General features: G+C 43.7%; 1 protein-coding gene across 6 annotated transcripts; it reads right to left on the reverse strand.

Moving 5' to 3' along the window:
• Nucleotides 1-22: 22 nt before the first annotated feature.
• Nucleotides 23-6486, reverse strand: LOC129116912 (cleavage stimulation factor subunit 1). Of its 6 annotated transcripts, none has more exons than XM_054627572.1 (6): nt 6358-6486; nt 5332-5529; nt 4955-5232; nt 4656-4853; nt 4051-4441; nt 23-1423 (listed from the first exon to the last, which is right to left on the reverse strand). In XM_054627572.1, the coding sequence occupies exons 2-6, from the start codon at nt 5498-5500 to the stop codon at nt 1164-1166; spliced, it is 1296 nt and encodes a 431-aa protein (XP_054483547.1). In that variant the 5' UTR covers nt 5501-5529; nt 6358-6486; the 3' UTR covers nt 23-1163. The 6 variants fall into 6 exon arrangements, with proteins under 6 accessions (XP_054483547.1, XP_054483543.1, XP_054483541.1 ...); XM_054627568.1 differs by having other exon boundaries at nt 5332-5553; XM_054627566.1 differs by lacking the exon at nt 6358-6486 and adding an exon at nt 5934-6040 and having other exon boundaries at nt 5332-5553.
• Nucleotides 6487-9922: the final 3436 nt, after the last annotated feature.

A 9922-nucleotide genomic window follows, 5' to 3' on the forward strand; every position in this document is an offset into this window, starting at 1 on the left:
TGTTAGTTTTAGAAATATGCAGGTTGCTAGCTTTTTGCAGCAACAACTGTGGTCTTAAAATACTCACAGGATATTACCATAGCTGTGGTTTAGGAGCTCTGAAAGGGGACTTTTCACCATCACATTCACAGGAGAGGCTTGTTCCTTTTAATCGTTTGCTAAAAAAATTACTGAATTACAACAAGGGATGCAGACAAAATAGAAAAGAGAAAATAAGACAACAAAACAACTCCGTTGTCAATGACGACAGACAGCTGAGAAATCTGAAGTGTCTGGGCAGAGAGGATTAAAAAAAAAAAGGTCAGACTTTAAAACACAGGTTCTGGGTATCATTCACAAAGTGTTATCAAAAAGAGAAAACATATAAAGAAATGGTACTTTGCTCTTAAAAGGCGATCTTCAGTATGTTTACCAGCAACCTTATTTGCCATGTTTGTCTCTCAGGCCGTGGTTACTCTTTTTAATGAGAATGTTGTCATCCGATCGTACCAGGACGTATGAACTGTCAAGTCTGTATGCTCCGAGATCGGATCTCGCTCACATTGGGATCCGATCAGCCAGACTGCATACCGACACGGCCTGGCTCGCTTTGAGTTCTGATCTCTGTGAGGTGTGGACAGCAAGTGGGCACAATCCGGACAATTTATCAAACATACTTCTCCGTCATGTTTATCTCAAAGAGAGGAGCAAAATTGGGACAGGAGCAGAGCTCAGACCTGCTGTCTGAGTCCTGAGGTAAACAAAATAATGGGGGGGACTTCTTTTGCGAAGTATTTTTGGAAACTAAATGTGTTTATCCACCGTTTTACAGCCGCTCCTTTGACCACCAAATATAACCGATCACTATTCGGTCAGTCAAGACCCATATGCTGACTGAGTTCTGATGTCCCCTACCGATCACAGAAGTCATGCTGAAAAGACAAGTGAAACCACGGCCTATGGGTACAACGAAGTTGAAAAATATAGAAATTACCCTTTAAGTACTGTCCCACAAGTTCCACTGCAAATTAAATGAAAATGAAAGTCACCACGGAACTGGAGGAAGTGAGGAGTTCACTGAGGTCACGGAGAAGGTAGAGTCCAGCATCCCCATTACTTCTAAGACAAGTGTAGATGAAGTGAGAGGGGATAGGAGGTGTAGGAGCGTGGAGGCGGGACACGCCTCAGTCTGTGGTGGTGCGGCGGTACCAGAAGCGGGCCCTGAAGTCGTCGCTGCAGGTCATGAAACCGGGGTTGGTGGGCGAGTGGACGATGCAGCGGACGATGTTGTTGTGTCCCAGAGACAGCAGGTTTTTCCTCTCAGCCGTGCGTGAGTCCCAGCAGCACAGGCTGATGGTGCGCTCGTCCGGCAGCAGCACGTAGTCCTCCGTGTGGTTGAACACGCCCTGAGTGCGATGCATCTGACGGCCGCTCAGCCCCGCCCCTAAAGCAGACAGGACATGTTAACATCACCATGGAGACCACAGCATTTAAATCAAATCATTCTAATTTAAGAATATTTGACCATTCACACATTAAAGAAGATACAATTGAACGCATCATGACAACGTTATAATTTACTTTAGGCCAATAGACATTTTTACTGAATAGAGCTTGAATGCATCATGGTGGTGTTATATCTGGAAATAGTTTCAGCCCCAGAGGCACCCAAGTCCATTTCCCCAGTTTATTTATATTTTAGCAAAGGCTCTGAATATTTATGTCTTTTTTTCTGTCTAATAAATTTGCTAACATTTCTAAAATCCTGTTTTTTCATTATGGGGTATTGAGGGTAGATTGATGAGGCAAAAATGTATTCAAAAGATTTTAGCCTGAGGCAGAAACATGATAATAAAATGGGTTGTGAATATTTCCTGAATGAACTGTAGATGCAGATAAGGAGAGAATGCATTAAGCTAAAGACCAAACTGCTGTCAAGTCAGCGAGATCGGTGTGGGTTCTTTTGTTTCAACTTTAAGTGATGTGAAAGAAGAGGAAGATGCCATGTCTGACTGTAGTGTGGGCTCAGTTTGGCTTCAGTGAAAATACAAAAAGAAACTAAATGTCAATGCAATAGCTGTGGGTTCCAGAGGAAACATGAGCATTATGTTCCATTACCTGGAATAATAATAGTAAAATATTAAGCCAGCTGTTGTGTTTGTTTGATAAAGGCTCCTCAAAAATAATATTCAACCAACTAAATGACCGTTTGTATATCGATCACTCACCCTGTGCTACATTGAATCCTTGAAGAACACTTTGTTTTTCTCTTATGCTTCCACAGTGAACAAAGATGTCATCAATTCCTCTTGATGAATTGAAGTAAATGTGGGCAAATCTACTATCAAACATCTGTTTACAACTCCTGGGACATTAATCTGGGTCTCATTCATCAAGTCGTCACTATTCCCCAACACTAAAACCTTACTATTTAAAAAAACTTCCTCACTAACAGCAACATTCCCTTGTCAAGTCCTAAGTGTTTTAAATAGTAAGACTTTCCTAATTTTCAGTATTCCTGAAAGATCATGACTTGCCTCAGGAAAAGAAAAACATGTTTGGATATTATTTAGCTCTCTTAAAAAATTAACAAATGATTAAAATTGTGAACCAACCATAATGCTATTATAATAACACAATAATCATGACTTAAACTACCTCCTGGTGCATGGAGCGATGACAGGCGTAAAACCTCAGCCAACACCTACTAACAACCCGCTAAGCATTGTTTGACTGCAGTGAAACGCAGAGATCTGAAACGTGACATGTGGCTGAGGGTTACTGACCAACACACTGCGCAGTCATTAAGACAGTACAAGGCCAGCACATCGTTTGGTCACACTTTTTTTTTTTTGGTACAGCATTATATTACTCATTAATGCTGCTCTCTTCATCAGGGAGACGAGAACCTCTCCCAGCCGGCAACCCCAGTTCTGCCGAGTGAAGCCGATGTGGAAGTGTCTTAAACTTGCATTCTCTCTAATGACCATCAGGGGCGACTCCTCTGGTTGTATAGAAGTCTATGAGAAAATGACTACTTCTCTCTTGATTTATTTCCTCAGTAAACATTGTAAACATGAGTTTATGGTCTCAATCTCTAGTTTCAAGTCTTCTTCAATACAGCATGATGTTCATTTAGTAAATGATGGTCCGTTTAGAGTCAAATAGACCATAAAGCAGAGTATGCTTTAGGGCGGGGCTACAGTGATTGACAGGTCGCTGCCACTACAAGAGCCGTTATGACATCTCTTGTAGTGGCAACTACAACTTTTGGGACCTGGGGGTTGCTGCCTTGTAGCATCAAATCCATTTTGAACTTAAAGTATAATTTTAGTTCAATCCAGCAGGACAACAATCCTCAATATATTGCTACAAAGTACCAAGGTGTTTTTATGAACAGTCTTCTTTCTCCAAGTCAGTTACCTCAAACCGATCACATGTTTCACTAGCTGAAAGAATGAAGCTGGTGATCACACCTGACAGAGCAACACCATGGAAGATACCATGAGTGTCTGAGGTAAAGGTTTCCATAGTGATTGACCAAAAGCTCTTAAGTAATTCATCAATCATACATCACATTAACACAGACTTCATTGTCTTCTAACCCAAATTATTGGGGGAAAAAAACACACATTGGTTTCTAAGAAGGAAAGACACGTCACTCTGCCACCGCAAGAAATAACTGCCTATACTTGATAAAAGATGATGGCATCTGTGACTAAAAATGATCTGGCTTTCCTACTATGAATGTAAAATGACAACAGCTGAAGCTGCAACACTCTGCATGTTCCTGATAATGTGGTCAGTGTGACGAAACAGTCTGTCTGTTACGTGATACAACATTTGTAGAAATGATGACACTGTTCCTGCTCCGTAAATTGTATTTCTGCTCAGGTTGGTGTTAACACAACGGTTGCATGTTGGTGCTCATGGTGAAAAAAACTAAACAACCTTTGAATCAACTCTGACTGGACATCCATGTAAAAAGGTACATGGATTTCTCCTTTAAATATATTGTATCACAACATGTGACCAAATCACTGTGGCCGTAACTAAAAGCATCCACCTTACCTGTGTACTTGACCAGGGTCCGGCCAGTGGAGATCTCCCACAGTTTGACCACGGAGTCTTTGCCGCTGGACAGGATGTACTTGGAGTTCTTGGAGAAGATGGCGGAGCACACCTCGGCTCCGTCGTGGGCCTTCTCGAAGGTGGTCACGCAGCGGTTGGAGACGCCGTCCCACAGCTTGATGCTGCCGTCCTTGCTGCAGCTGACGTAGCTGTTGGCGCTGGGGTTGTAGCCCACGCCGCTGATGGTGTCCGTGTGCTGGTCCAGCGGGTTGCAGGACACAAAGCACTGGAAGGTGTTGACGTCATAAAGGCGGAGGGTGGGGTGCTGCGTTCCCACCAGCAGGAAGTCGCCCGATGGATGGAAGGAGATTGAACGCAGCATTTCGGCTTCCTGATGGGAAATGGATGAGGTGAGGATTGGATTACCAGAGAGTTATAGCGGTCAGCATAGAATTAAGAAATGAAAATGTTGTAATTTCCCAGCCTTGTTTATGTTGGCTTAACCAATTTCTATGTAACTCGTCATCTCCACTTTCAACAGAACACTTGTTATTTACCCGAAACCTATGGGGAAAACTGGAGACATATTGTGTTCAAAATCTAACCTGTATATATTTAAATGCTCTTTTTGCAGAGGGCTTGGAGTAGTCAAACAGCTTGAGGGTGTAATCTCTTGAGCCAGAGGCTAGAATCTGTTCAGTGGGATGGAAGGCGAGGCAGGTGACCTCGTCTACGTGGTCATACAGTGTCCGAATCACGGGGTGATTTTCCATGTTTTGCTGCGCCGTCTCATTCATCATCACCTGAGATGTAAAGACACAAACACACAAAAGAAAACGGTTAACATAACCCTTGCTGGATAAAAAAAATGGTGAAGTGTGCTCTGATCTGAAATCTGCCTTACCTCAATAGGCATGGCGCTCTTGGCCAGCATCCGTTCCGTGTCCAGGATCTTGATGGAAGCGTCCGCAGAGCCAGTGGCAATCAGCTGGCCATCGCGGCTGTATGAGGCGACGCGGCACGGGCCCTTATGGGACGTCACGTAGCAGGTCTCGTACTCCGACGCCTCAGGGGACATGGTCTGCACATCGGCATCAAACTCCAGATCAATGCCCACACCTGGCGCCACTGTGTCTGAGCGCCCGATGGCGTACTGAACTGCACTGTCATCGTTCTCCATCCCTGGAAGAAAAGAAAAAAGGATGGAACTTAAACAATCAGGGCCTCCCGAACCATCACATAACTCTTAACATGCGAGACATGTAAGGGACCAAGTCTCACCTATCTTTGCCAGCTGCATGAGCTGTTCAGAGGGCGACACTACATTCTGTGGTTTGACCTCAGTGATGAGAGTGTTGGCGATGTTGGTGTATCCGTCGTAGAGCAGCTGGCTTATGATAAGCCTGTACAGGTGCTGTCGGTCCTTCAGGGTTGGTTTGGCACGATACATGATGGGTCCGCGTGACCGGAAGAGGCCCCCTTCAATAGTGACAAATTAGCTGGCTGAAATAAGACACAACATCAACAATTAATCTTTTGACTAAGTTAGCCGTTGTTAAATTATCTCTGTCTCAGAAGACGGCAATGTTATGTAATGCAGTATTGGAGCAACGTAGCTGTTTGCTACAATATCTATCATACGTTTTTAAAAGTGCACCGTTAGCTGGGACAGCTTCAACAAATGAATGGAACTTGTGCTTAGCAGTGCTGCTAATAATGCTAGCTTTGTTGCTACAGTCTGGACAGAGCAAAAACGACAGAGAAGTACACGTGCGGATTCAAACCCTGAATCGGCTGGACGCCTGTACTGTGACACAACGGCGTTATGTGCCATTGGAGGTCACGAGCTGAATATTACATTTGGAAACATAAAAATATCTAACCCTCTTCAAACTTCCAATGGCGCTCCTGGACCCAAACGTGCGTTACGCCGCACGCATCACCCTACTACGTCACAGTGCGTAAAGACCAGAGTGAGGTTGCCTTCATGGTAAACAGAATTTTCAGATTAAAGGTGCACGGTTAATCATTGCATATCGGAGTTATACTTATATAATGAAAGCAGCACGGAGAGTGTTTATTGGTATAATTGTCAACAACTTAAACTGTAAAATGAGACGTTTAGGGAGATAAATGGTGGCCACGCGATGACTATTTAAAATAAATAAATGACACTTTCAGATTCGTCATCTTCGTCCTTCCTCACGTAAGGCTCTGTTTCTGTTACAAGAATAATAACAAATTAAACTTTCCGTTAATATAACAGCCTTTTTTTTCCACTTAGCAATTAAAATAGTTTAGGCTTACCGTATGTTGCATTTAGAAGGTACTTGAAGGCAACATGCCTTTAGTGCAGGCCAAAACACTTAAAACGACGAAAAACACAATATTTCCTTTGTTACTTTATTTCTCAAGTGTCCATGCAAAAACAATAACCACAGTTTACTAAGCCTTTAATTCAGCCAATCCTGAAACAGCTATTTGATTGACCTAAAACAGGGGTCTCAAACTTGTGGCCCCCACCTTAATATGAAAGTTTAATGTTAGTGCGGCCCGCGAGTTTTATATGAATGGCACTTTACAGTGTTGTGTGCGGAGCTGAACGAACCTACCAATCACGGTGGGGTATATGGCTCTCGGGGGCGGGACATCGACCGGGCTTGATGCAAGCAGAGAAACATTCTCAATGAGTGACAGTTACAGCAGCGTTGCCATGGAGAGTTCTCTTCCGTGCTGGCTGGCTGCCTCGTTTCTATTAAACGCGGACATTCGTCCCAGCGCGCTGCATTCACAACACCTCCAAAAGAAAGTTTTTTAAGTTGCTGCCCAGCGGGACATTATACGTATATATGTCTCTCTCTGACAAAATAAATCAAAGTGATGCGTACGCGGCGAGATAAAAGAAAAGTAAGAAAATAATGTAGCCTAATGTGGTCTGCAGTCACATACCGACACCTGTCCGTCGGCAATAACAGTCCCTGATAACCCGGACCAATTATAGGGTCGCACCGTTATTTGGGGGTCATTATTTTTTTATTTGCATTGCCTCACACGATGAACACTACATATATTTCTATATTCAATTCAGTTTATTTTGTATAGCCCAGAATCACAAATTACAAATTTGCCTTAGAGGGCTTTACAATCTGTTCACATGCGACATCCTATGTCCTTCCCTCACATCGGCACAGGAAAAACTCCCCTAAAAAACCCCTTTAACAGGGAGAAAAAAGGAAGAAACCTATGGGAGAACGACAGAGGAGGGATCCTTCTCCCAGGATGGACAGAATGCAATAGATGTCATGTGTACAGAATGAACAGCATAACAGTTCTTAGATACAACACATTCAATGTATATGACATAAATTATTCATATAATAAGACTACTTATAATAACAGCAGCAATTATTACAGTAGAATTATAGCCATGAAAATAGGGATAGTAATGTGACTAATAATAATAATCGAAGTAGCAGTGGGTGTCAGTCGGCTCACAGCAGGAGGCACGACTACGGTCCAGGTACCACAACGATTCATGGAAACCTGCAGAACGAGAAAGCAAAAGGGCTTCAGGGTGGAAGTAAAGCTAAAATGCTTAATGGTACAGGTAATAGTAATAGTAATGTGACTAGTAATAATAATAATGGTGGTAGCAGTCGGTGTCAGCAGGGCCGTAGCAGGATGCACATCCACGGTCCAGGTACAGCCACGATTTATAGAAGCCTGCGAAGCGAGAAAGCACAAAGACTCCAGGGTAGAAGCAAGTCAATAAGCGTAATAGTACAGGCAATAATAATAGTAATGTGACTAATAATGATAGTGGTAGTAGTAGTGGGTGTCAGCAGGGCCTCAGTAGGTGGCACGATGACAGTCCAAATATAACCCCGATTCCTGGGAACCTGCGAGGCGAGAAAGCACAAGAACTCCGGGGAAGAAGCAAAATCAGTAATGTGCATAAATAGGAGATTAATACATAAAGAAGGAGGGAGAGAAGAGGAGAGAGGAGCTCAGCGTATCCTAGGTAGTCCCCGGCTGTCTAGGCATATAGCAGCATATTTAGGGGCTGGACCAAGGCGAACCTGAACCAGCCCTAACTATAAGCGCTATCAAAAAGGAAGGTCTTAAGCCTGCTCTTGAAAGTGGTGATGTCATAAACACGGCTAAACACGACAGTGACACCAAGTGGAATTAAAATATATTCCACAGCCCCAAACATGTCTTTTTCAAAGCCTGCAGTGAAGAGAAAGGTTGGTGATGAGCACAGACAATTCCAGGAAAAGTGGGAGATGCAATATTTCTTTGTTGAGCACAGGGGCACCCGACGTGTCTTATTTGCACAGAGAAAGTTGCGGTGCACAAGGAATACAATTTGAAACGTCATTACACAACTAGACATGCTGAGGAGTATGCAAAATACCAGGGAGATGAGAGAGCCAACCGGGTTGCAAATCTTAAAACATGTCTACTGAGGCAACAAGATTTCTTCAAGAAAGCAACCAAAGAGAATAATGCTGCAGTCGAAGCTAGCTACGTGGTTAGTGAGATGATTGCTAAGGAGGGAAAGCCATTCACAGAAGGTGAATTCGTCAAAAAGTGCATATTACAGGCTGCAAGTATAGTCTGTCCGGAAAAGAAAGGTCAGTTTAGCAACATCAGCCTTTCTGCCAACACCGTAGCAGAGCGCATTTCTGACCTGTCAAGTAACATTTATGATCAACTGTGTGAGAAAGCCAAATATTTCAGTGTATGTATACTCAGTCGCTCTTGATGAGACCACAGACATCAGAGACACTGCCCAGCTCGCAATGTATGTCCGTGGTATTGATGACAATTTTGAAGTGATAGAGGAGTTGCTCACAGTAATTCCAATGCATGGCCAGACCACTGCTCAGGAGATATTTCACCAGCTGTGTGATGCCATTGAGAATGCCGGTTTGCCATGGAAGAGGTTTGTTGGAATAACAACCGATGGAGCGCCATCAATGACAGGGAGGAAAAATGGACTGGTGGCACTTGTTCAAAAAAAACTGGAAGAGGAGGGTGTAGAGGAGGCCATTGCTCTGCACTGCATTATCCATCAGCAGGCCCTTTGCAGCAAATTCCTGAAGTTTGACAATGTGATGTCTGTCGTTGTGAAATGCATCAACCAAATCAGATCCAGGGGCTTAAAGCACCGAAGGTTCTGTGCTTTTTTAGAGGAAATAGAGTCAGAATATGGGGATGTGCTCTACTTCACCGAGGTACGTTGGCTCAGCAGGGGAAACGCCTTGAAGAGAAGTGAAAGCCTTCATGGAGAAGGACTGTTCCTGTGCTAAGTGATCCCAAATGGAGACTTAGCTTTTTTGTTGATATCACACATGAGCTTAATGTACTGAACAAGAAGTTACAAGGCCAGGGGCAACTCGTCAGTGCTGCTTATGACAACGTGAGAGCATTCTCCACAAAACTTGTGTTATGGAAAGCCCAGCTCTCTCAGACAAACCTTTGCCATTTCCCAGCATGCAAGGCACTCGTGGATGCAGGCACACCATTCAGTGGTGAGAAGTATGTTGATGCCATTTTGAAGCTACAGGAGGAATTTGATCACAGATTTGCAGACTTCAAGACGGACCCCTTCTCCTTTGATGTGCAAGATGCCCCTCCTGTGCTTCAAATGGAGCTCATTGACCTGCAGTGCAACTCTGACCTCAAAGCCAAGTTCAGGGAGGTGAGTGGAAAAGCAGACAAGCTTGGGCAATTTTTGAGAGAATTGACCCCAGCTTCCCTGAGCTTTGCCTTTTTGGGAGCACATACTTGTGCGAAAAAAGCTCTTCTCCACCTTGAACTTCAATAAGTACAAGTACAGGTCCAGACTTACTGATGATCATCTTCA

This window comes from Anoplopoma fimbria, unplaced genomic scaffold (genome assembly GCF_027596085.1).
Source record: "Anoplopoma fimbria isolate UVic2021 breed Golden Eagle Sablefish unplaced genomic scaffold, Afim_UVic_2022 Un_contig_9299_pilon_pilon, whole genome shotgun sequence".
Taxonomy (NCBI): domain Eukaryota; kingdom Metazoa; phylum Chordata; class Actinopteri; order Perciformes; family Anoplopomatidae; genus Anoplopoma; species Anoplopoma fimbria.

Coding starts and splice junctions, on each gene's coding strand:
- LOC129116912 (XM_054627572.1), bottom strand. CDS start 5,500: ATGTATCGTGCCAAACCAACCCTGAAGGACCGACAGCACCTGTACAGG. Junction 4,854..4,954: donor AGAGCGCCATGCCTATTGAG/GTAAGGCAGATT, acceptor TTTACATCTCAG/GTGATGATGAATGAGACGGC. Junction 4,442..4,655: donor GAGCATTTAAATATATACAG/GTTAGATTTTGA, acceptor ATTTCCCATCAG/GAAGCCGAAATGCTGCGTTC.